The sequence below is a fragment of the Podarcis cretensis genome, assembly GCF_951804945.1.
Source record: "Podarcis cretensis genome assembly, chromosome: 15".
Lineage (NCBI taxonomy): Eukaryota > Metazoa > Chordata > Lepidosauria > Squamata > Lacertidae > Podarcis > Podarcis cretensis.
Genome location: NC_137185.1, coordinates 25,598,515 through 25,625,667, shown reverse-complemented (window position 1 = coordinate 25,625,667; position 27,153 = coordinate 25,598,515). Strand labels below are relative to the sequence as shown.

The window sequence follows — 27,153 nt, the reverse complement described above, 5'->3', positions numbered from 1 at the left end:
CAACAGGCCTGACTTCTTAAGAAGCTGTTTTTTAGCCAGAGAGAACGGGTGCTGCAACTGCCCCGAAGTCAGCTGAGTTGTGAACACACAGTCAGCTGCTTCAGGCACCCTGTTTATCTTGTGGCATAGGAAACCACACCACTGTGAAACGCAAGGGCCTTTCTGCACTGTCCACCCTAGGAAAATGCCTGCGGGTCTCCCACACTTCCTGCTGCTGTGAAGTAGCCAATAAGCCCAGTTCACACAGGCCTCTGTTAGCTGCCCACTTCTGATAAGTGGAGACACCTCTGGTGGGAAACCACAGTGAGGACGATAGCCACACAACCGCCATCAATAAATGGGGAGCCTTCATGCACCACCACAAGCAGATTGTGAAAGGCAAAAGCAAGCACAGCCCCCCCCCCAAAAAAAAAACAAGAGCTGACTTTTTGCTCTGAAAATTTCTAGGAAGATTTCGTCCAAGCAGCTCATTGGATCAATTAATGCCATAACCACAGAAAATAATAAGACATATGAACACTATACAAAACCTAACAGGAAGTGTAGTCAAAATCTTTAAATACCACTAAATTCCAGGGTGAAAAAAGCAATACGAAGTCGGTGCCTAGCAGGTAGATATAGGGATTTCCTCAAATGAGGGGCCACCACAGAAAAGGCATTCTCCTTCACAGCCACTCACCAATTTTTAAAAGTGGGTCAGGCAGAGCAGGGGCTCTGATGAAGATCTGAATGCTCAGACAGAACTTTGCTCAAAAGTAGTAGCCAGTGAAGATCTTTAAGTCATACAAGTTCACAGTATTAGTTGCTATATTCTGCATGAGTTTAAGTGCCTAAACTATCTCTCCTACAAACGCATTTTAAAGGACTTAGAATGCTGGTCAACTAAAGGCCTGGTTGAAGAGGAACTTTTTTGCCAGGCGCCTAAAGGTGTATAATGAAGGGATCAGGCTACGCTTCCTGGGGAGAGTATTCCATAAATGAGGAGCCACTGCAGAAAAGGCCCATTCTTTCTTTTTTTTAAAAAAAAAAACATTAATTTTTTAAAAATACTTATACATCATACAAACAATCATTGAATAAAATGAACAAATAATACAAAAACAGAAGATACAAAAACAAAATTACAAGGATGTAAACATAATAACATAAACTACAATCAAAAATATAAAACATTATATTCTCCTAAAAAAGGAAAAAGAAGAACGAAAAATAATATCAAGAAGAAGAAGAAGAAAAATTGACTTTCAACTAACTCCATGTGGATCTTTATTCCTCAAATTACTGGTTGTCTGTAATGATTAAATTTATGGAGAAATATTCTAATTATCGGTACCTGTGAGATTTTTATTCTAAGCTAAACCAAGTATGAATCTGGGAATCAGTTCTCTTTATATAATTTATAAAGACTTCCCACTCTCTCCTTATTTTCTCATTAGAATAAATTTCTTATTAAACCTGAAAGTTTGGCCAGTTCAAGATATTCTGACAGCTTAAGAACCCATTCTTCTTTTGTCGGTGTTATGTTACTTTCCAATGTTTAGCAATTATTATCCTGGCCGCCGTTACTGCACACAAAAATATTCCTTTGGTTTCTTTTGGGATGTCTGTTGTTAATAGGCCCAATAAAAACATTTCCGGTTTTTTGGGGGAAAGTATGTCTTAACATTTTCTTTAATTCTTCATAAATGGTATTCCCAAAATTTTTAATTTTAGGGGAATGTCCACCACATATGGAAGAAATTCCCTTCTTTAAGTTTGCACCTCCAACACTTTCCACTAGTGTTTTGGTACATTTTAGCCAATTTTGAGGGTGTAAGATACCATCTGTACATCATTTTTTTTTAAAAAAAAAATTCTTTTATTGTATAACATGTCATAAATCTTATGTCTCTTTCCCATAAATTTCCCCATTTTTCTAATTCAATTGTATAACCAAAATCTTGTGCCCATTCGCCCATGACATCTTTAACCTCTTCGTCTCTTAATGCCAATTTAATAATAGTTTATACATTCTGGATCGATTTTTTATCATCATTTATAATCAATTCTTCATCTAATTCAGATAATTTCTTATCAAATCCTTTTACTTTCTTGTCTTCCTCAAAAACTGCATTTAATTGATGGTATTGTAACCAGCCTACTCCTATATGTCTTCTTGTTTCATATTTTTTCATTTGTAATCTATTATTTACTTCCTCTAAAAGATCTTTATATGTCAACCAATTTGAATCCATATGTTTTCTTTTTACTGCCTCAACCTCCATTGGTTACAACCATCATGGGGTTTTTGGTTCTAATAATTTTTTGTTCTTTCCCCAAACTTCATATAAGGCTTTCCTAATAATGTGATTTAGGAATCCTTTGTTAATTTTTACTTTATTATAGCCCAGGTATCCGTGCCACTCCACTATATTATCGCAGCCCTCAATATCCAATAATTTGGTATTCTTGAAGATCATCCATTCCTTGAGCCAGACCAGGCAGGCAGCTTCGTAGTAGATCCTAAAATCTGGCATTCAAAACCCTCCTCTGTCTTTGCCTCCTCTGTCTTTGGTGTCTGTTAATAATTTAAATTTAATTCTAGGTTTTTTGTCCTGCCAAATGTATTTCACCAAATACCTGTGCCATTCCTTAAAATAATTTAAGTCATTACGAACTGGAATTTATTGAAAAAGGAACAGTATTTTTGGTAAAACTACCATCTTGATTGTAGAAATTCTTTCACACAATGTGAGTTTTAATTTGCTCCAGATTTCTAAGTCTTTCTTAATTTAATGTTTTTCATGGTTATCCAAAATCCTAAATACTTTGCTCTGTTGGTGATTTTAAGTCCTGTTTCTATTTCTAACTTTACTTTTTCTTGTATATCTAATTTTTTTTACCAAGAGTTTTGTTTTTCCTTTATTAACTTTAAATCCTGATAATTGTCCAAATTCCTTTGTTTTCCCCAATATTGCTACAATACACTCTGGTTTTCTGTTGTAATTATTAGATTGTCTGCGAAGGCTCTTACCTTAGAGGCCCTTTGTCCCAATTTAATTCCTTCTATTCTAGGGTCTTCTCTTATTGCTTTCAAATATGCTTCCAGTAAAAAAGAGGAGAGGAGAAAGAGGGCAGCCCTGTCTTGTTCCCTCAGAGATACTAAAAGCTTCTAATGTTTCACCACTGATAGTCTGGCCTTTTGGGAATTATAAATCACTTTTATACTACTACATATTTTCTTGCCCAAACTCATAATTTCCAAAGTTTTTTGCATGAATACCCACGAAACGTTATCAAATGCTTTCTCTGCATCAACCAAGGTCAGGGCTGCAGAAAAGGCCTATTCTCGTGTTGCCACCCTTGGGACCTGTTGTGGAGGAGGTACACAATGAAAGGCCTCAGGTGATGGGCCTCACTGGCACATGGTCCCTGGAAGGATGCCCACAAGGGGATTTGGCCCTTGGGCTGAAAAAGGTTCCCCACCCCCGATATAAGCCTCTCAGTCTTTTGTAGATGCTTCCTGTGCTAACAAACAGCTCACTATTAAGCTCCTTAATGCTTAGCTCAGTTGCTTCAGCATTACTCGGCTCAGCTATGAATCTAACTCCTCCTCCAAGCACCGATCGCGGACAATTCCAAAGGTCTAGGAGACTTAAATATGGCATGTGAGAATTGCAGAGCTTACCTTTGGTGTGTCGATTCTCTCTTCCTCCATGAAAGCCGATTCTGCCTGGCAGGCGGAAGGGGGAAAAGAGAAAGCTTCAGCAGTGGAAGTTGGTGGGAGGCCAGGAGACCTTAGCAGCCTGACATTCTGGGGGCGCAGGTTGACGGGAGCTACGGAAGCCTGGGCCTACAAAGGGTAAGAGAAATAAAGAACAGTTTGTTAGAAGGCATGCAAAGAAAACAGAAATGAAACCAGGAAGTATCGGACATGAGATGGAGCACAACAATAACAACCCCTGGAGAATAACAGAAGTGGTGGGATCTCAACCTGTGAGGCAAAACTAGCCTAACATAGGCGGGGAAAGAAGAATGACCAATACACAAGACTGAACTGCTCACACCAAACGTTTCTCAGAGAAGAACAAAGAAGGGAAGTGCTGGTCTTGCATTTTAGAGCCAGAATGCTTTTAGCAAGACCTTCTTGCCCTGCCTAGAGCTACAGAAGGTTCTGCACTTCAGACTGTGCATGCCTAGTCACACTTGTGGGACTGTGCGGAGGCCATAAGGAAGAATGAGGGCTTCTCCAAGGGCTAAAAGCTAGATTGTGCCTTCACTGTTATTTTAAGCGTGTGCTGGTTTAATGCTCACTTTATTGGCGTCATGCTGATTAAATAAAGAGTCAGAGGCTGTGAAATGCCTGCCAGCAAGGGGATTGCAACATCCACAACATTAACCGTCAGTGTATATTAAACATCTCAAACCGCCAATGCTAAGCACAACATACTTGGTTTCTATACATTTAAACACAAAACAAAACATGGGAGTTTGCAAAATACCAGAATATTTGGGGATCTGTTGGGAACGACAAACTACTGCCATTTATCATATTCTACAAAGGACAAACTTCAAAATAGCATATTTGTGTGAGTGAGTGAGTGAAGCTCTGATGCCACCCAATGTTTTGCTCCTTAAATGTCTGAGTGACATTCAGCTGCAATCTTATCAGGGCTTCTGAAGCCAAGGCAGAGCCTGCAGGAACACCATGATAAAAGTTCCGCAGTGCCATGCAGTCAACTTGTTTTACCAATGGGTTTTGAAAGCAATTTAATGGCTTGATTGCTTTCCAGACCACCAGCTGGTTCGTGAGCGTGTTAATGTGGGCCAGTGCTTGGTCTGTGGCTTCAAGATCTAACATTGCCTGTGACGTGCCGGTCAGGAGAATCACAACAGCTGCCCAAAGCTGAGCATTGGCATGGGGAAAGCCATCAGCTAAATAACGCCAAATGAATACTATGTGCTCAGATTCACATACATCACAGTCATGCTTAGAATGGTCCTGTATGGAAGGACAGCACTGCCATTCCCATATTGCAGATTATGGAGAAGGTTGGTTGGGTGAGGCTGAGAGAGATATTGGCCAGCCTAAGGTTAGTGAGTTCACAGCATAGGCAAGTTGGGAGACTTTCTGGTTTGTGCTCTTAGCCAAAATACCAGCGCTCATTACAGAGGAATGAAACAACACTTTATTGCCTTTGCTCAAATTTTGGTGCATCTGATCAGCTTCAGGCAAAATCACCAAGGAAAATAACTGCCTAGGTCCCTCTCTTACTGATTTTCCTATTGCTGCAGCAAACTGAACCACTTTCTGGAACTGGACTGTTGTGACTGACTTTTCACCCTTCTTAAAAAAGAACCACAGTCAAAGGAGGCTTCCATGATATGCAGGCCCTTTATATATTCAACTAGGTTCCAGGTCTAAAAATACAGGTCGCTGGTGGGGGTGTGTGTCTGTCTGGGTAGGAAGAAGAGCTCTGTGACTGAACACTGACTGGCTTGTGTGGTAACAACTGTGCCTAGAACAGGGAGTTACCTTGGCGACTGTTTGCTCAGCGATGGTGCTTGGTCGTCGCTGGCGGGAATCGAGCCGCTGCTCCACAGGGAAGCTACTGCGATGTGACTTGAGCCTCTCTATGAGCAAGTAATAGATAGCAGCAAAGTGGTTGTAGCTCTTATCCTGCAAGGACTGAGAAGAGAACAGGCACCCAAAGGTTAAATCAGGACAAATACAGTGCTACCTCAGGTTACATACGCTTCAGGTTACAGACTCTGCTAACCCAGAAATATTACCTCGGGTTAAGAACTTTGCTTCAGGATGAGAACAAAAATCGTGCTCTGGCGGTGCGGCAGCAGCAGGAGGCCCCATTAGCTAAAGTGGTGCTTCAGGTTAAGAACAGTTTCAGGTTAAGAACTGACCTCTGGAACAAATTACCGTATTTTTCGCTCTATAACACGCACCCGACCATAACGCGCACATAGTTTTTAGAGGAGGAAAATCCGTAGGCATGTCACCCATAGGCATTTCCTCCATAACACGCACAGACATTTCCCCTTACTTTCTAGGAGGAAAAAAGTGAGTGTTACGGTGCAAAAAATACGGTAAGTACTTAACCTGAGGTACCACTGTAATATCTGTCACCTTTCTCCAATGTGTGAGAGACTGCCACGGCTATATGCGTACAGAGAGGTGCGGTGTTCCACTGAACAACATTTCCTTGGGAGGAGTGCGAGTCTTTCATTTTCTTTCCCTAGAGTCGAACTGGGCTGCATGTTTGGGACTGGGAGGGAGTTTTCACCTAGTTGAGATAAGCTGGCGAAGGAGGGAGGGGAGATGCCTGCTGTGTGTTGCTCAGCTTTTTGATGGGACTGCATAAATATGTTTTCCATAGGCACATCCTACAGTGTCATTCGAGCGGCTGGGTGGCAGAACAAGACATGTTTTAATCCCTTCTAGCTCCAAATTCTGTTCCCTGCCCAAAATGACAATGCTAATTGGGCCCTGGGACCTCATATTGGCTTTAGTGCAGTTTTACAAAAGTGTCAGTTGCACAAATGAACTGTCAGCAATGCCTGTGTCTGCGCCTGTTTATTAACCCTTAAAAAACAAACACAAAACAGTACCACCTAGCCCAGAGATGGAGAACATTGTGGCCCTCCAGATACTGCTGGACTACAGTTCCCATTGCCCCTGACCACTGGGCCTTGCTTGATGGGAGCTAAACTCCAACAACATTTGGAGGGCCACAGGTTCCTTAACCTAGGCTATTCCACATTTTGAGCCACAATGGGAAATGGAGCCCTGAGCGAAAAGGCTCAAGGCTTCATTGCCCCCTGCCCTTCCTCCTGCCAACTTTCTGGCAGGAAGCATTAATACTGCAGATTCCACACTGGCTAAAAATATCAACCATTTTGAAGGAAGTGATCACACAGACTCCTCAGGGAGCTTTTCAGCGTTTATTTCTGGTAAGAGGCTTGATTTGGAATCCTAGCCGAAACACCAAAAATAAAGACAACTGGCTGCTTTTCTAAGGGGTTTTTTTTTTTTTTTACTTTGTCAGATCTCACATTTTAGAAGCTTAAAGCAAAGTGAGGTCCGTTTCCTGTTTTGCGCCCCTTGTTATCCTCAAATTTCCCAAAACTTGCCCTGTAAATATATAATGAAGAATAGGCATATGTGAACATTTTCACCACTCTAGGCTATAAAAGACAGGAAGGCTTGGCAGTGAAAGTTTAAGAAAATAAAACATTATCTCCAGAAAAATATGAATTATATTTCTCACTTTTAAAAAAGAAGGGGCTACAATATTCCACAGTACAATCAAAGCTGAGTGTACCTTGGCAAAATCAGCTGTGGGAATTACTGGCAAAGTGTCCCTTTCCTGATGGTTTGAGATGTGCATGCTAGAATATACCCATTAAACTCCACCAGGTGGTTTCCCACTCCTCACTCCCTCTACCCTGCAATTCATTTCCCAAAGGCATTAGGCTCATTTAGTCTCGTGTACCATTATGTTACTAGTTTGACCTTCCCACAATAGCTCCAGCAAAGGTGAAAACTTGGAAGATACCAGACAGACCTGTAAAGTAGGGACTGTAAATGAGCTTCCACCCGAACAACAAAAGACTGTTACCTCAATGGTTTTTTGTTGGTCTATTCCCAAGCTGTGCATCAGCCGCAGAACTTGTTCATTGTATTCTCCAATTGATGGCTCATTCTCTTGTCCTTGGGGATAGAGAATAGGTCTCTGAACAGGAACCTCTACCAGCATCCACTTGTGCTCTTTGATCTGAGCAATTGTCAGCCTCTTGGATGGATCCAGGACCAGCATCCTCCGGATAAGATGCTCACACTCTACATGGACAGAGTAGGGGTGAAAAGTTCAGACTGATACAGCTAGTATGGGATCTATCTGCATTGTTAGCCTGTGTCAATGTAAGCTGGGTGACTATTAGCAATAGGAAACTGCTTAATTCAGATGCCAAATACTACTGCTAAAAATAAAAATAATCTTGAAAGAGGTCTTTAATTTGTATAAAGAACAAAACCCATTTCTCCTACAGGTGAGCAATTAGGGGAAACAGCACAATTATTTCTAACTGCAGGCACAATAAAAGGAATAATAGTAATTCTTCATACCCATGGGACTGACTGAATTGCACAAAAGGGCTACGTTTGCATTAACCAATGAAGTTTCAGAACAGAAAAAAACTGTTTTGTTTTTTAAGCTCCCCATTCCAAGTATGTGTTCTTGCAGTTCTGGCTTGCTTGTTGCAGTGCCTACTACAGCTGCAAGAAATCATTGCCCCCTGCCCAGCTGTTATGGAAATTGTGGAAAGGAGCACAATCATGGCATCGTACCGCAATATTTTATTTTAAACATTTTTATACTGCAGGCCACCAAGGCAGTTAAAAAGAAAATGAAATACTCACAAACCAGTTGAAACAATAGCAGAATTTAAAACAAGAGTATTAAAAACCAAGATGAGTAGAAGGAAAACCTACGGTCTCCAATTAAAAACCAATCTGTATGTCTCTGTCAACTGTCTAAAGTCCAGGGATGGGACCACTTTGATCTCCTGAAAGAAGGGATTCCATAACTGGGGTGGTTGCAATAGAAAAAGTCCTTTCCTGCAACCCTACTTACTGAATATTGAATTTCTTTTTGGTAGCAGGACATTTGACAGGGTATAGGAAGATGAGAGGGTATAGGAAGATGATGCAGAATTCATCATGCGAAAGGCTGGGCTGGATGAATCCCTAGCCGGAATTAAGATTGCCGGAAGAAATATCAACAACCTCAGATATGCAGATGACACAACCTTGATGGCAGAAAGTGAGGAGGAATTAAAGAACCTTTTATTGAGGGTGAAAGAGGAGAGTGCAAAATATGGTCTGAAGCTCAACATCAAAAAAACGAAGATCATGGCTACTGGTCCCATCACCTCCTGGCAAATAGAAGGGGAAGAAATGGAGGCAGTGAGAGATTTTACTTTCTTGGGCTCCATGATCACTGCAGATGGTGACAGCAGCCACGAAATTAAAAGACGCCTGCTTCTTGGGAGAAGGGCAATGACAGGCCTAGACAGCATCTTGAGAAGTAGAGACATCACCTTGCCAACAAAGGTCCGTATAGTTAAAGCTATGGTTTTCCCAGTAGTGATGTATGGAAGTGAAAGCTGGACCATAAAGAAGGCTGATCGTCGAAGAATTGATGCTTTTGAATTATGGTGCTGGAGGAGACTCTTGAGAGTCCCATGGACTGCAAGAAGATCAAACCTCTCCATTCTGAAGCAAATCAGCCCTGAGTGCTCACTGGAAGGACAGATTGTGAAGCTGAGGCTCCAGTACTTTGGCCACCTCATGAGAAGAGAAGACTCCCTGGAGAAGACCCTGATGTTGGGAAAGATGGAGGGCACAAGGAGAAGGGGGCGACAGAGGACGAGATGGTTGGATAGTGTTTTCGAGGTTACCAGCATGAGTCTGACCAAGCTGCGGGGGGCAGTGGAGGACAGGAGTGCCTGGCGTTCTCTGGTCCATGGGGTCACGAAGAGTCGGACACGACTAAACGACTAAACAACAACAACAACAACAGGAAGATGAGCTCAATGAATGGAGAGGTACGTAAGGAAAAGAGCCGGTCCTTCAGATATCCTGGTCCTGGTCCTGTTAAGAGCTTTATACCTAACCACTAGTATCTTGAATTAGACCTGGAAACAAATTAGAAGGCTGTACAATCTACCTAAGACCAGTGTAATATGATCTTTAAAAAATGAACACTAGAATGGCTATTGCATTTTGTGCCAGCTGTAGTTTCTGAGCATCGTTCAAATGTCCAACATGCTCCCCACGTAGAGCATGTTCTGCTAATCTAATCAGGTGAGCAAAGACATGCATCACTACGGCAAGTTCTGCCTTTTCACAGCTCGCACTGCAGCCACAGCTGAGAAAAAGCACTCCTGAACATTGCAGTCACCTGTGCATCCAAGGAGCAACAGTGGAACCAGGGTACTCCCAAACTGCAAGCCTGATCCTTCAGAGGAAGTCAAATACCATATACCGTATTTTTCGCTCTATAAGATGCACCAGACCATAAGACACACCTAGTTTTTGGAAGAGGAAAACAAGAAAAAAAAATTCTGAATCCCAGAAGCCAGGACAGCAAGTGGGATTGCTGCACAGCGATCCTGCTGGCTGTCCTGGCTTGTGGGATAGCCACGCGCAGCCTCTTCCGGGCAGGGAGAGCCTTCATCCCCCTGCCCGGGAGAGGCTGCGCGCGGCTAAGGCTCCCCCAAGAGCTGCGCTCCCTTTAAAGAGCGTGTGGAGTGTGTGTGCAGCTCTTGGGAGAAGGGCTGCCCTTCTCCCTCCTTGGGGAAAAGCCCCAAGAGCCGCAACATGCTCCACGCGGCTCTTTAAAGGAAATGCTGAGCGGAGCCTCCCGCCTGCATTCACACCATAAGACGCACACACATTTCCCCTTACTTTTTAGGAGGGGAAAAGTGCGTCTTATAGAGCGAAAAATACGGTATGTTGTTTTTCACAAGGCATCTCATTCTTATATGACATTTGATGTTCTGCTTTATCTCACTCATGTTTTTTGCCACCCATCCTATCAACCACCCCATGTTTAATGATGAATTTGGATGGCAGGGAACAACATGGAAGCTGTCTGTTCACATGGCACAACGAGTGGCACTGACCTAGGGTCTTGGCCACACAGTTAAGCCCGACATTTACTGCTTCCCAGGATTTCTGAGTGACAGTGGAGGGCTGGTGAAGCTGTGCTTAATTAACTAACTGTGTGGTCAGAAACGACAGAAAAGTTGGGGAGTCCTACAACACCAGCTGGTAAGCATTTAAGCAGTGGCTGTGTCTTTAGGTTCTCCAAAGTTATATCCCTTGGATACCTGACAATGCCATGTCTACACCCACACATCCAAAAAGGCTGTTACTGCACTAAGATTTTATTTCTGCATTCACAGTATACTAATATATAGCAAAGTTAACACTGGCATTGTGGAGGTTGTAGAATGAGTAGACCATGTAGGGGACTAGGATGCTCCCAAATGGAAGTTTATTGTGCTATCATTGCTGCTCACGTTTAAGAGTTTTTGCATTGTTTAAACAACGTCTTCCTCATCAAAATGTCACCTTTGTACTCCCCATGTAATCCAGATTTCATCTTAAGTAAAAACAACCCATTATACCTGCTGGTATAGAAGCTCCTCTGAGCATTTTTCTGACAGGGGGTGACTGGTTTGTATGGTGATGTTCCTGGCTGTGGCTCCTACCACTGCAACCCTATTTCTGTTTGCTCTTCACCTGAGAAAAACCTAGCCATTCTGTTTCCAGCAGCACAAATAACACAACTGTGCCTGCTTCCACTAATAGCTGCATGTGTAGTCACATCGAAATTTCATCAACTATTCTTTCAAGGTCTTGATGCATGTAGAATATTACCTTGGAGACTAATCACAGTCCCCAACAGGACTTCTTTCTATTTTTAACCCAAGTCATGTGCAAGACCACTTTGCCAGGATTGCAGTATAGCTACATATCTGTCTTGCACAAGACGTCTATATGACTCTTTTTTTAAAGCCACCAAATGACAACGGATCCCCTCCCACAAAACAGAAGTATCCAATTTGTCCATAATGAAACATGACAACTAGAGGCTGGTTCTTGCACACCTCCTTTGGAGTAAAAGCATTTAAGATCTGTACGCAAATGTACAGAAATACCTGTCCATGCCCACAAGGGGAAGAGGTAGTGAAGGTCAGGGGAGAAGTGACTGAGGGGGTCAGAAAACAGCACAGAAACATTCCATCAAGAACTACTCAGTCGTGTAAACAGGAAACAGTGGTATGCCTATGAAAAGGCTAAAACTAAAAAATAGTATGTGGATTGTCATGTACTAATCACACACACACAGAAAAATGAGATCTGAACAATCTATTGGCAACATTAATCCCCTATCTGGAATCCCGCTTGATGGTTTGACACCAACACTAAGAGCCTGAAACAAAGATTCTGATAGGAGGCAGATTTTGGGTTTTTTCAGAAACAAAATATGAAGACACCTCCACGCTTTTTAGCTCAAGATGAGCAGAAGCATAGATAAACGAAGAAGAAATGGAAAACATGAAGTGAGGAGAGGGAGAAATGTCAGAAGGGAAACATAACAAGGTGTTGATCACATTGCTTTGGTAGTGCAAACAAGAGTTTTTCATGCAAATAAGTGTTGTTGTTTTTTGTTTTTAAAAGCCACAGTACTGGAAAGACTACAAGTGATTAAGATTAAGCACGCAATGGACATGCAAATAAAGGGATGTGCATGTAGTTTTGAAGTGAGTTAGATAGGTCCATTCCTTCCTGCTTAGCATCATGACATCCTAGCTGCATTCCATGTCACATCAAGCAGCTATCATATACCAACCTAGAAGACTTAGCAGTGGCTAGAGCACTGCTGCTCTAGGATGCTGCTCTGGTCAATGCTAAAATCACGGGACAAACATCCTCATAGCCTGTTAAACACACATTACAGCTGGCCATCCAATAGCATTGTCTTACATACTGATGTTTAGGCATCATCAGGTTATCATGTGTTAAAATGGCTGCATCACTAAGCAATTGGATAACAACTTCCCCCATGTGCAAGCAGCTGTTTTATACTATTACTGTACACTCAATGATGGTTTTCAGGCAAATTAAGCCATAAGGTAAAGGTAAAGGTACCCCTGCCCATACGGGCCAGTCTTGACAGACTCTGGGGTTGTGCGCCCATCTCACTTAAGAGGCCAGGGGCCAGCGCTGTCCGGAGACACTTCCGGGTCACGTGGCCAGCGTGACATCGCTGCTCTGGCCAGAGCCAGAGCCGCACACGGAAACGCCGTTTACCTTCCCGCTGGTAAGCGGTCCCTATTTATCTACTTGCACCCGGAGGTGCTTTCGAACTGCTAGGTTGGCAGGCGCTGGGACCGAGCAGCGGGAGCGCACCCCGCCGCAGGGATTCGAACCGCCGACCTTTCGATCGGCAAGTCCTAGGCGCTGAGGCTTTAACCCACAGCGCCACCTGCGTCCCATAAATTAAGCCATAGTAACTGTGAAATTAGAAATAACTTGCTGTTTTAGTCTAAATCTCTGCACTTTTTTGCCATAGGACTGAAACGAATATTTCTTCAGGACTTCTATCACCTTCATCACCAGCAGAATACAGGAAATCCTTGCTTTGCACGGTGGTTACGTTCTGAACACTCTCTCTTTTTAAAGATTTTATTGGATTTTTACAATTTATAGTCAATCAAAAACGCAATATAACATTTGTCACATAAAAGAAAAAGAAAAAAAACCCTCCCCATGACTTCCCTCAACTTCCCCTTCTGCTTCTTGAAATATTTACTACTTCTGCTTAATTATTATCTTATTTTTATAATCTTATACCTCAATACTCTTATTTTCTTATCAGTTTTATACCAAATTTTCCTTCATGTTTACATATTGCAGTCAATTTCATTCCATGTTATCCTTACTCAACCTTTGATTTTATTTTCTGACTTGTGTTTAATCAAACCCTGCTAGTGAGTTGGTATCTTTACAGTATTTCTGACGTTCTGAACTCTCTCCACACAAACATACACTGCCCATTGGTGGGGCCCACAAAAAGTGTTCTGCCCTTTTAGTGATGCTTTAGTGACATTTTCGGGTCACTTTCAAGTTCAGCATCGTGTGTACATGGACATGCATCAATCAGTCATTGCCTGTATTATAAACAATAGGAAAAATTAAGGCAAAAAGCCTTACACAAAACTGTTTAGGGAAGTTTATTAATGTTGGATCTTTTACTGTGTTTTTAATATCCTGCTGGAAGCAGCCCAGAGTGGCTGGGGAAACCAAGCCAGATGGGCGGGGTATAAATAATAAATGATGATGATGATGATGATGATGATGATGATAATGTTACCTTCAGACATGAAATAAGGGATCCGGAACCTCCCTTCCAGAACCCGTTGCCTCAGGATGGGCAGTGTAGGTCCGTCAAAAGGCAGTGCTCCACATACTAAGACGTACAGAACTACACCCATGCTCTGAAAGAGAAAGAGGAGTTTTAGACTTGACTTTCAAAACATGCGGACAACTGTACCTTGCTCCATAGTGTGCTGGCAAAACCCTTATATACTAATGTTTTCTTTCCGGTGGCTTTTCACTACATCTGAATGTTTCAGTATGTAAGCAAGGTATATCCAGAATTTATCCCATATATATATAACACAGACTAGCAAGGCCTACAAGCTGCTGGTAGCAATAACACCATTAACCTTTAGAAGCCCATGCCTAATTTTTCATCAGATTTATTTAACACTTGGTTGTAAGAGAACCTCTTATGTGGTTTAGAAAAGCATATTTTTTAAAAAAAAACTTTAAAATTATTGATAAACAGTTAAGAGGTATTTTAAAACATTCAACAGATCATTAAAAACAACAGTAGCTTTAAGAAAAGGATAAAACACATGTATCATCTGTACATATACTGCTTTTTTGTCTTTCAGAAGTCTGCAAAAAGCCTTTCCATACATTGTACCAATGAAACACATTTCTATAACTTGGCTGCAAAAGTTGGGATGCTGACTTGTTGAGGAATCAAAATAATTTGGCCAGGACTGTATTGGTGAAGCATCTCTTGCTTCAAGCATTCCTACTAGGGAAACAGGGAGCCAGTTTTTGACACCAAGCAGATAAGAGAGGAAGGAATCCATTCCAAGTCACTATGGCTGAACTGCAAACCAACTCAGAACCTAGTGTAGTGACTTCCCCATCGTCTGCACGTTTGTGTTCCAGCAAGCCAACCATGGGTTCCATTTTATCAGCTGAATCTGTTTAGAAATGACTTCTCAATACTAGTTCTCAATTGCAGAGTTATGATTTTATTTGGAATTATTATTATTTGCCTTCAAGTTCTTCCATTGGGCAACATCCAACTGAACTTTTGGGCAGTAAAATGCACACCTCTGGAACCTGCACCTTCCTTAGATCACTTTAAAGGACAGAAGTTCTATCTGCAACTCTGGAACTGCAAACAAGACAGGACCCTGAGTGAGACTGATAAGGGAGTGTGGGATCTACTAGCTAGCTTTACTCAATAAAATATAAACTACCTTCAACAGATGCACCAATATCCTTAATAAACACACCTCCTCTCCCCCCTCTTCTGCCACGACCCTATACTGCATACAACACTATTGTCTCATATCAAATGTAACTGATTTGTAGAAAGGACTACAACCTTTAAAAATGCACATACCAAGAAAATCTTGAATAGAAATTACTTAAAAAAAAATCTGAATCCCACCCTGAAGTTTGCTTGAATTCTCTCTGCTCAGAACACAAAAGTGTGATTCTCCCTAGTTCCCAACTTGCAAAAGCTTACGAGAAGAAATCCCTGCGAAGGTCAGGATAAGAGCCTCAGATCCTGATTCTATGCAAAGCCTGTTAAGATTTATTATGTAAGACGGGGGAGGGGGAAAAACAAGGGAAGAGACAAAATCAAAGTAGCAGCAATGTGCTAATAATGACTGAGCCTGCTGGAAAGTATGCACAATATTTGGTAGCATTAAATCTGCGGAACAATGTAATGCCACACAGAGATGGGGTAACACAACAGCAACAAAAGACTTATCTTTTCTCCTTTAAATGGAGAGAATCTGTTTCCCAATGGCAAATTTTGGGAGCCTAGGCAGAGCACTTTTCTGAGCTGTTTTTGCCGCTAGATTTTGAGGGAGAGGAGAAAAGGCACCATTCTCACCATAATTGTGAGAATCACTGACCAATTTTGTAAGAGGCACAAATTTATTTTTCAAAAGAAGATTTGCATTGTACAGCCAGTGCTTTTCATCTGGTTTTGAAAGGTATTTTTGTTAGCAACCTAACAAAGTCAATAGCTTCCACAAATATTTTTCAAAACTCCTGTTGATCTGGCACATCCCCACACAGCATTAGGTGCTGTAAATCCTTGGGTGTGTTTGAGGTGTGTACCGAGTTCATCTGGAAGTTAAGAGGACAGCGGGCGCAATGAGGCTTTAACAGTTTCCTCATTAAAGGGGAACTCTTGTTGAGATGTGTTTATTTGTAAAACAACGTGGGTGTCTTCACACAGAAGAACGCAGCACTAATGTCTGCACCCTGCCTCCTTTCCAAAGAAAACCAAGACCGAGGGCCAGTTCCAATATGACAATTTTCACTGCATCCATAATGCGAATGATAACAAAAATATAAATATAGCAAAATATGCTTGCCATAAACAGTCTGAAGGTATAGACTAGGGTTGCCATAGTTCAAAAGGTGAAAATCTGGACACAAAAGTTGTTGAGGTTGGGTTACCATACATTCAGATTTTTGTGGACATTAAAGCGATTTCCACCAGGAAATTCTGGACGGATGGAAACCCTAGTACAGACCAGGGGTCAGCCGTGGGCTGCATAGACCTTCTGATGTTACTGTTTTCCTCACTGAAGTAACTTGTAGGCTCAATCCCATGACTAAAAACTGGTGCCATAAATGCTGCGAGGCAAGTTTTAGCCCCTAAACTGACAAGTTTTAGCCCCTAAACTCTGGCAACACAATGGACAGCAAAACCATGCTCTGGAAAGATTGCTAATACCAGGAGACACTATGACCCAATTACCCCCCCCCCCACCAAAAAAACTGGAGAGCAGCAAGCCTGGCACTGCATTAAAGGAACCTGGATCAGCACATCCTCTCTCCTGTATGTGCTTTGCAAGATTTTCTTGTCACCCCTATGTGTCCTTTCCCATTAGAGTAGCATGAAGCAAACACACACACACATACACACTTTTTGGTTCAGCCACGGGCATCTGCCTGCAGCAGAATTGTTCAAAGCAAACTGTCTTGTCCTCTCAACTGAAAGAGAGGATGGATAGCAGCCATGTGCAAATGACTCAGACAATCCCTCTGGCCATACAGAGAATTTAGAATCTTAACTTTGGTTTGAACTCCCAAGAAGGAGGAATTAGCAAGCTAAACTGCAGCATAGACATAAGTGCATAGATTCAGTAAGAGAGGACCAGATTTCCGCATTGGCCAAATTGTTTCCTCTAATACAATAAAGACAAGTTTCAAAGGAACTCTTACTTCCCATTCTCAAAGCTACCGAGGCCTTTATGACTTGTCTTTAAAAGCAAGACCAACTTATCTACCAACTAGGAAGAGCAATATAACACATTAACTAAAATTTAGCAGTTTATTTAAAGGGACACTCAATTTAATACAATTAAAATACCCATATATCCAGCTGCGGACCCTCGTACTGCTGGCCTTCAAACACCTCAGGGGCTGCATATGGGGGGCTTCCACACCATGTTGTCAGAGGCTCACCACTTTTGTAGAAGTTGCCAAATCCAAAATCTGGAGAGAGAGACAGAGAGAGAGAGAAAGAAAGAAAGAAAGAAAGAAAGAAAGAAAGAAAGAAAGAAAGAAAGAAAGGGTAATGGATAATTTAGCTATATTTTTAAGTGCAGGCTGAATGTATTTATCTGGTATGCTCAACAAAACAAAATGGAACCTAATGTATATTAAGCCCCCAAATCCCTGTGAGCTCTTTGCACTTGTGGGGGCCCTGGTTTGAGCCCAAACGATATACAAAAACACTATATCCTTGTTCACATCTTAGCAGCTCAAGATATTTTCTCTAACGCCTCTATAAGAGTTTGGGCTCCAGCAAAACAGTTCAAATCCCGAGGAAGAAAATCCAGGAGCAGACTTCTCCCATCATGGCATTTTAACCAGACCCCACACCATGAAGGCAAGTCATATTAACTTCATACTGGTGCACCATGCCCTGTTTTGCCACTTGAGGCGAAATGGCAACATGCCCTTGCTGCCACACTTCTCTTACCCACAAAGCAACAGCAGCAGTGGTGCCTTCCACTGAGATCTTGCTGGCATCTCATGCCCTCTGGAAGTGGTAGGATGGGTAGCAGAGGAGAGATGGGCACTGCCTCTTGAGCTTCCACTGCTTGGGGCGGGTGCCTCACCCTGCTCTGCCTTATCAGTGGCCAGGCCTGGTTCATACCAAGCACCATCAAAGGTTAGACACAGAGTAGTACAGGAAATACATCTCCTTCCCTTCCTGTTACGAACTAACGTTAGGAGCTGCACTGAACCATCAGTTTATGAGTTTCCATTAAAGGCTGCTTGTGCTGTTGGTGCTCCTGAGTACAATTAAGTACTGTGACTTCACTGTGCAGGTACTACGTATAGCCCCAATTATGTTTATATATCAATCAGAGATGTGTAACTCGCACACAGCTAAGACAATTAGCCTAAAGCTATAAAGACACTGTAGAAACAGGGTACAATTTTACACAATGGTGTTGTCCATGGTCACTCATTTTGTTTGATCCTATGAAAAAGATTTTTTTTTCTGGAAGACATGGCTGGAACAATCACAGGTGTCTGTGATGATGGTGTTAGGAATCTGCAAGCAGTTTTTAGCCTTGATCCTGACAATGCGGGTGGGGTCTGGATTCCTGTTTTCCTACCCCCTTCTTGTCACTCTTCTCTGGGTACTCCAAGTTCTGCTCAGCATGGGGTCTCTGCCATGTGATGAAAACTCTCAGCAGGAAGTTGCAACTGTGTTAACTACTACCAGCCCACCTATATGCATTGCAGATCCATTCCCAAGAACCCTGAATGTGAGAGCCTTAAAATGAGCCAAAAGATAACCTGCATAGTAAGAACAGCTTCAAGGGCAGAACTCACAGCTGAAGAGCAAACGCAGAGGTGAACAATTAAGCAGCTTGGTGAAGAGGACACAATGGAGCGAATGCAAGTGCCCATTTGTGCCCTTGTACATTTTAATGTCACCTGCAAAGCTGGCATGATAGCGGAAACAAAGGATCCTAAGGGTGCCAATGTGAACCAGTATAGTATTCTTGGTTTAAAAGCCTCCAGGAGACAAGCTAGTGTATGTTTCCAGTTCTCTCAACACTTTATTCCGTCAAATACTGCTGTCAAAAGTTTAACATACAACGTTTGCATAATGTTTGTAATGCAAGATTTGTACAGCATGACTTCATGCACACTTGCTATTAGCATAGTAAGGTGCACTGACTATTACTTCATAATGGCCTCTCTAAAAGAGCTGCTCTTACTACTTTTCCATGGAGCACAGAGGGACACAAGCTAGGTTTCCAACTGTGTCGTTGCAAAGAATCACATCTCAGACTAACAAGCCTCATATATTCTTGAGCATAATTGTTCACTTGTGAAGTTTCATAAACTTTGAAGCGAAACTCAAAGAGAGTTTGGTAACAGAGCTGTTTGTTTAGTCTTATCTCCCAACTGCATAGTTCTAAGCCAAGGCATGAAAGTGCCATGTGGCATTGGTCAGCAGACGGCATGACTGGATAAATGCTGCAGTTGTACAGGCATCATAGAGACTTTGGTCCAGTGGTGAACACACTGCATTATGCTGGAGAGCGAGCTCCCAGTTTACCTTGCATGACCTGTGCTACTAGAAGCAGCTTGACATGGACTCCTAGTGTGATGCGGACAAACTCTGCCTCCCTATTTCATTCAAAGGTAGGGGCCTTCAGATGGCCCTAATCACACACCTCAGGGTCCAACGTGTCCAACACTGGAAACAATATACAAATGAGGAACTGATTTCCAAGCAGTTCTGCACCTGCACCTCAAATATAGGAATACAGACCTAACCAACTGTCCACTTAAAAACAGCCTTTTAAAAACCATTCCAAGAGAACAGTACACATCACTATTTTCAAATTTGATATGTCAGAAGAAAAATGCCAGTGGTGCAAGAAAAATAATCTGCTCTTTGACCAACTAAGCAGATAGTGGCCTGGTGTGCATGTAATGCTAGACCAAAGTTTAGCATTACAAGAATAAGCCACACACAGTGAACCTCAGGCTTGTCTCCTCCTTGGGCATGGTTGCGAAAAGGAGACTGGAAGGTTTTGCTTACAGGTTTTTGCCTGCTCACACAGTCAGTGCCAAGCAAGAGTGGTTTTTGCTTCACTATTTTTCCAGGGTATGTAATTGCTTGTTTTACTTTGGATGGTGACTGCTGAGATTATGTGTTATAAATTTTGTGGCCCACCAAGAGCCTTAAGTTTGAGTTATTTAAGAATGTTAGATATAGATAAATCCAACGCAAAACCTAAGAGGCATTGAACAAAACGCATTGAAACTGTTTTAGCCATAAAAGAAGTGGGTGGCTGAAGGGGCAATATGCTAAATATTCACACACATAATGGCTGCTTTAAGGATGGCTATAATAAAAAGGGATGTCAAGAAAGGAAGAAGAGCCACAGAATTAATTGCAAAAGGGATCTTATGAAGTCACTAATAGAATAGAAATAAATTAAATACTTGCTGAGGGCTGTAAAGGTATTGATCTTTTTAATGGCAGGGGACTGGCTAATTTACTTTGAGGTCTTTCCCAGCCGTGAAGTGATAATCTTCTAGTAAGGAAGAAACTTGTTCTCCTTTTATTTGAACACTGCTGGGAAACCCAGATGGCTGTTCATGTCACATTTCCCCATTCATTCTATCTTCCCTCACCCTAGAAGCTGGATAATTAATCTATTATAACTAATGCCCTCTGTTAGTCAGTTTCTACTACCGTCTTTGTTGTGAACTTTTCAAAAATTCACCCTAGCAAACCTTGAAAAGAGATGAAGCAAATTCTTCCCACCTTGCTTCCTATGCAGGTGTAAAGACCCTTTCCCCACAATTCTCAAATCTGCAATACTGAGCTGAGATTTAAAAAACAACAACACAGAGACAGACAGGAAAACAACAATATTTCCATATGAATTAAAGCTTTTTAAAAAGCATCTTACTTGGGAAATTTCCAAACCAGATTATGCAATACTTTTGAGAAGGTAAAATTACTGAGCCTTGTACAACCAGGGAACACCTGTTGGGCAATACTGCATGTCAAATTCAACCACCCACCAGTTTTCTGTGATGTTTATTATTTAATACTAATGTACGAGATATAGCAATCCAGAGCAAAGGGCTCCAGAGCAAAAGAAGCTCCCTTCCCCTACAGTTTGAAGAATTTGAAAACTCTTTTGTCTAAAAAGAGCAGATGAGTTTTAAAGGGGAGTAATTTTAAGAAATTGGGTTTGTTTGCTAGCAGAAGGCATCTCTCCTCAGCTTCAGGAGGGAGATGTGTGGATCTTTTGTTATTTGGTAATGTGAGCAAGGCAGTAATTGCAAAGAGAGGTGCTGATAAAAGGAAAGGAATGAGTGAGAGGCATAAACCTGACCCACTGCAGGAACTGAATACTGATCACTGATCACCCAGTTCTGACGTCAATGCATGTTACACAGTCCACCAGCAGAAAAGGCTGCTGTGAGCCCTTTCAAAATAACAGTCTCCCGTCCCCGCTTTCCTTCAAATGACCTAACTGCATTCAAATCATGGAGTCCTCTCTTCTGCACAGCATCAAGCTGATGCTCAAACTGCTTTGCTGGACTTAACCCTCCTGGCCTTTAAAGAGGCTAATGTGGACTTTAAGGAGTGGGTCGAGAACACGCAAGATAGCAGCATCTCTGCCAGCTCTGAAGTGCTGCAATTACAATGTCAGGCCCAGACGGTTGCTTCCTTTTACAAAGAGGCCCCACTGAAACACAATTCTGTGTCATCACTTTCACAGCACCTGGACTGCGCCTAACAGTCTTCACAAGCCCCTCAAAAGCTAACCAGAAGGACAAATATTTTCTCAGAATAGCCAACAGAACTGTGTTTTCTCCCAAGAAGTCTGAGAGAAAAATTGCCAGGCTTGCACCAAACCGTGCCCCTCTCCATAGGAAAATTCACATAGAGTCCGTGCAACCATTTATCAATAACAATGACAATAACAATGACAACAACTACAATAATACCCCACACATCTGGCTGGGTTGCCCCAGTCACTCTGGGTGGCTTCCAACACATATATATTAGAACTTGCTTAGAACAGTCATCCAAACCACCCATCCTAGCATTAACAGAATTTTAGCAAACTATTCAGAAATCTGGGTAAGAACCAGGAGTGTAAAATTCACCACAGAGATTATCATTGCAGGAAGTGGCTACATGACCCAACGTCATACGTTACCATATGGTAAATTGTCATATTTAAAGTATTTAAAAATAAGGTCAGTATTAATTTTGGTAATTAAAGGAAGTACAGAGATCTTCAAGCAGCAAGACAGAAACAGTATCACAGACAGTCATTTGAATTTCAAAAGGGAGTGCCCAAAGCCATTGAAAAATACATAGCTCATATACTGAGCAAAAATAGTATGAAATGATGTAGTGATTGACGATGGCTAAAGCAGTTTTAAAAAGAGACAAATTTCTGGGGGGTATAGGCAGGTCAATGAAAACTGAAAAGGATAGCCGAGTCGAGCCTACACTTTCAGAGGCAATGTTCCTGTGATTACTAGTAGTTGGGGAATTAATATGGGAGGGCTAGAGCCTTCATATCTTTGATGTGATCTTTCAGGAATCATCTGGCTAGTCAGCTGGTTTAGATGGGCACTTCTTCTGATCCCAGGACTTATTTGAAATATAATTTAGATTTCAATGCAGTATAGTGAATTTCATGCTGGATTAAAGATAGGAGCTACACAGAATCAAATCCTTGCTCTGCTACCTTGGACCAGTTACTGCCAGCCCAACTTACCTCCCAATATCACTGTGAAAATAAAATGTGTGTTGGTGAGGAGGAAGCAAGGCTATGTGTGGCTGTCATGCATTTCTTGGGGAAAGGGCAGAATAAAAATGTAGTAAGTATGTCAAGAACCCATGGAGTGGAAACTCAGCACAAACTTTGAGCCTTTAGGTCACAGTGTCCAAATATTTCAATTTTAGTGTTCATTTTTACAGTGCTGAAATCGTCATAGAGGATACAGACTCTGACAAGTGCCAGAATTCCAAAGAACATGGGTTGCAACAGAACAAACAAACAAACAAAAAAACATCACCCATTCTGACAGAGGTATGAGAAACCAAGACACTCGATTACCACATGCAGATGTCCTAGACTGCCAGATCCATCTTTAAGGCAGGGACTTTAAAAAGGGACAATGGAGCAGCCCAAATTGATAAATAAAATGCTGTTGCTGCTGCCACACAACAGCATATGAAGGATTCTTGTCACGGTATGAAAAACACAAGTTCATCAATGCAAACAAGTTACACACAGATCTTTTGCTGTGTAGTTTTTCTGTCCTTCAACCCTTTATTTGCTCCCTAAGAGGATCCCCATTTTTCTTAGCACAGCAAACTACATAGTGTGAGGAACTGAACACTTCCCCATTTCCCAACTTCCCGTTTAAAATGTGTCTATTGGAGATGTTTTAAGTGAAAAAAATAAGAAAAAAATATAGTTTGCAGGCTTTTTTGTATGCAAGTGGTCCATTTGTTATAGGGGCAAACTACTACTTCTCTGCCTTCCCTGCAAAAGAAAATCTCATTCCAATATCCTCTTAATATCCTGTTTTTTTCATGCTTTATGGTCCACTGAATTTCACTAATTTCAATAGAAGGAGTAAGTCTTCTGTAATACCCATCAAGCCAGGCTTGGATAGGGTATGTGTGTTGTGTGGGGGTTGGATTCACTGCAGCACAAGTGCATGGGCTATTGCAGTCTTCCCCAACCAGGTGCCCTCCAGAAGGTTTGGAGCACAATGCCCACCAGCCCCAGCTACCACATCTGGAGGGCACCAGGTTGGGAAAGGCTGGCCTCTTGTATCTTTCCCTCCTGTATGAAGTGCTACTGTTTGATACCAGCACTGTATTCTTTCAGAGTGATTTTTAATTTCATGGGGATTTGTTTTTAACAAGCTAACTTTACTGCCAACTTTTTTTCCTTGGTGCAGCTGCTCTTCTTTCTCTGTCATCTATCCCTACGTAAGAAAATGCTAAGAAGCCTTAAACAGTCATTATTCCCTCCTCCTTGAAGCTAACACCATCTGGAGAACTTGCCAGACATCTTTTATTCCAAGAACTCAACTGCTCTATAGAACTCTCAGCAGCTTAAAAATGAGTGTCCCTCATTTTTGAAATTCTGGTCTGGCAATCCAAGGATCCTTAGTATTATACTGAGGGAAAAGAAAATTATCTATTGCAAGGAACATCTGCTGTGTCTAAATTTGTAATTAAAATTAAATCAAGCATGCTAAAATAATCCAGAGAGTTTCCATTTTGAGCTTTTTTATACTCAAGAATTATTTGATTAAATTTGATTGTAACCAGCACATCTGGCAATGCTAACAAGTTGTCATGACACTACAAAAATTCATAAAACCCTACAAAATTACTGCCATTTTCCCCCAAGAAAGAAATACAAGCAGCAGCTATTTTTAGTAAGAACTTAGTGTCAAAAGCCTACACCACCCATAATGCAAAGGGGGCATATCAGGAAATCCTCTGTCTTTCCACTTTCTCTAGGGCTGCTATAGGAAGTTTGCCAAAGTCACTTGGAGGAAAGAGGAATGTATTCGCCAGGCACTAGGACAAAAGGAAAAAAAAGTATTGAGGTACCTGCTATTTTAATATTCATGTTGTTATCAAGCAGGAGGTTTTCAGCTTTGAGGTCACGGTGCACAATCTTACGGCTGTGACAGTATTCAACAGCGGAGAGAATCTGCCAGAATTTACGCCTGGCCTCCGACTCACTCAGACGGCCATGGTTAGCAAGGTAATCTGTAGAAAGAAATATGGGATTCAATGAGTTAATCACATTGAAAAAATCATCTTCAGGCTCTCCAACATGCACCACAGGTAGACATCAGAGATAGTATGTTATGCTCTCCCCAAGTTCACTAGCAAACTGCATTGTGATAGTTGCCCATTATGTGAGGTTAACTTTTCTGCTCCAAAGTTTAGTCACTAGGAGAAAGCCTTGCACATTCTTGTTTTGACAAGAACAAAAAACAGTAACCTCCTCATCCACCAGAGACTGGATGTTTCACTCTTCCTTCATAGTACATTCTGTCCTGACTGTTTACTAGAGTAACCAGAGGTGATGTCTTTGCTTGGGGCTTGCCTTGAGTTTCCTATATATGTGGCACAAAGACGCGAAACAGAGCAGGTAAAGAGAGGGGAAGTAGACTGAACTACTCATTTCCTCACAAAAACGGAAAGCAAAAATATACAGCCTTATAGGTTCCAAGAAAAATAATAAAGACAGCAATCTGGTATGTTTTCTTTCTAGTTAAGGATTCTGAAGTAAAGGACATCTGTAATGGTGCAAACCATTTCCAGGAGTCAGTATTTCCGAGGCATTTGGGTGACCCTCCACTCTCCTTTGATTTACACTGCTATAGAGTGGGACTTTTTATTTAGTTGGCAAGTACAGTAATAAGTAAATGTTAACATAAATTTATGGTGGCAGCCCAGTAACGGGGAGCAGTAAATTGTATAAAGGCCAGTTGACCAAGCCAAAAGCATGAACATTAAGGATGTATCTTAACTGGAAAAATGATATCCACATAAAAAGTAAGCCCCGAAGAAGGGTTTTGCGCATGAAACATGGCCGAGGACAGTGTTCTTCCTGTCGAGTGCAGAAAAGAGAACCCCATTCAACACATGCTGTGTGCTCTCACTGCAACATGAAGACAGATGCATCTCTCCCTATCCCCTTTCAGAAAGGAAATGGTAATGTGCTACTTTCAGAACCAAATGCCTTGCTTCTTAAAGGAGGAGTTGGCAATGCAAAGTCTGTGGCTATACTAGGCCCAGAAAAGTTTTCTCCCCAAAATTATTCTCCTTGTCCATCACCCTGTCTCCCGACCCCAGCCCCAACCACACATTCCATCCTGGCAAACTGACATATAAAACACAGTTGCAAAGAATCAGGAAGTAGACTGACAAGAACCTGGAATATGGCACTGATTTGTTGATTAGGTGGCTTATTATGAGAAGTGTTTTTTGGCCTTTTTTTAAAAAAAAAGTAGGGACACATATTAATGGACTATAGATTCACAGTTTTGGACCAGTTATTTGCAGGATGGCTGCATCCATCTTAACCTGCCTGGACCTTGAGGTTGGCCTCAGATGCCCTGCCATCAAGAACTCTTAGGTTTGTGAGACAAGGGTAAAAGAGACTTCTTGGCAGAATTCTCTTTCTCGATTGTGAATGACTCCTACTCTATTGGTTTATAAACTGAGCTTGATTTTTTTTTTTTTAAATCACATTTCTTTTTAATATGTGGTAGTTGGTATTGTTTTAACTGCCTCTGTTTTCAGGTTATAAAGTTTTAGTTTTATATTGCAGTTTTATTGAAATGGTGCAGTATGTTTTTGATGCAAGCTACCTTGGGAGAGTTTTGCTCTGGAAGGAAGCACATACACATTATTGAAACAAACAAACAAACAAGCCTGCTCAATAGATCTGGACGTGACAGATACAGATTAAAGCATATAGTAATACAACATTCTTGTATGTAATTTCCTTAGAGAAGTGGAGAACTTACCTATGTGAACTGTATTAATCAATAGTAATAAACAACTACTGATCAAAACTGATTTCACCCAAGTGCACCTTTTATGGAAGTAATGCTGACCATCTAATATGTAATATGCTCTGCATAGATAAATTTTTCAAGACAGAACATGAAATATTTCATTTACACCTCTTACATCCCCAAATGGTATCATCAACAACATACTTAGCAGGACAAGTGAATTGGAATAAGACAAAAATGAGAAGTAACCAAGTCAGTTTGCTAACAGACCAGCCAATACATTCACTACGATAACAGTTATGCCTTTATTTAGCCACTACAGCAAATTTGGTCATGGAGCAGAAAACATCTTTGTTCCTTGCAAAAAGTATACATACTTATAGGTTGCAAGGAAAATAGCAAAATAATAAAGATAGCAATGTAGTATATTTTAACTCCAATTTCTGTATTCTGAAATAAAGGGCATATTTCTGTTCAAGCAGGGCTTGATGTCCACATCTACTTATGTATGTTTGACTGCTAAACAACTTATGCATGTTTAATTACTTTATTTCCCCTTTGCATTACTATGACAAAACTCTTTTAGATCTGTCACATACTCCAATGCAGCAATGCACACTTTGAAAAATTCTGAAACAAAACAGCCAACCTCATGCTATGCTAGTGTAATT

At 41.5% G+C, this 27,153-nt stretch overlaps 1 protein-coding gene across 2 annotated transcripts in view; it reads right to left on the bottom strand.

Annotated features, from left to right (window-relative positions):
* The window catches only part of SIK2 (salt inducible kinase 2), an 81,932-nt gene that overhangs the window by 14,473 nt on the left and 40,306 nt on the right, over window positions 1–27,153 (bottom strand). For both annotated transcript variants that reach the window (XM_079954662.1, XM_079954661.1), the window contains exons 4-9: window positions 24,558–24,719; window positions 17,274–17,398; window positions 13,941–14,064; window positions 7,614–7,834; window positions 5,516–5,668; window positions 3,668–3,832 (exon numbers count right to left, since the gene is read on the bottom strand). In XM_079954662.1, coding sequence (XP_079810788.1) covers window positions 3,668–3,832; window positions 5,516–5,668; window positions 7,614–7,834; window positions 13,941–14,064; window positions 17,274–17,398; window positions 24,558–24,719 — 950 coding nt within the window. The remainder of the gene's footprint in view (window positions 1–3,667; window positions 3,833–5,515; window positions 5,669–7,613; window positions 7,835–13,940; window positions 14,065–17,273; window positions 17,399–24,557; window positions 24,720–27,153) is intronic.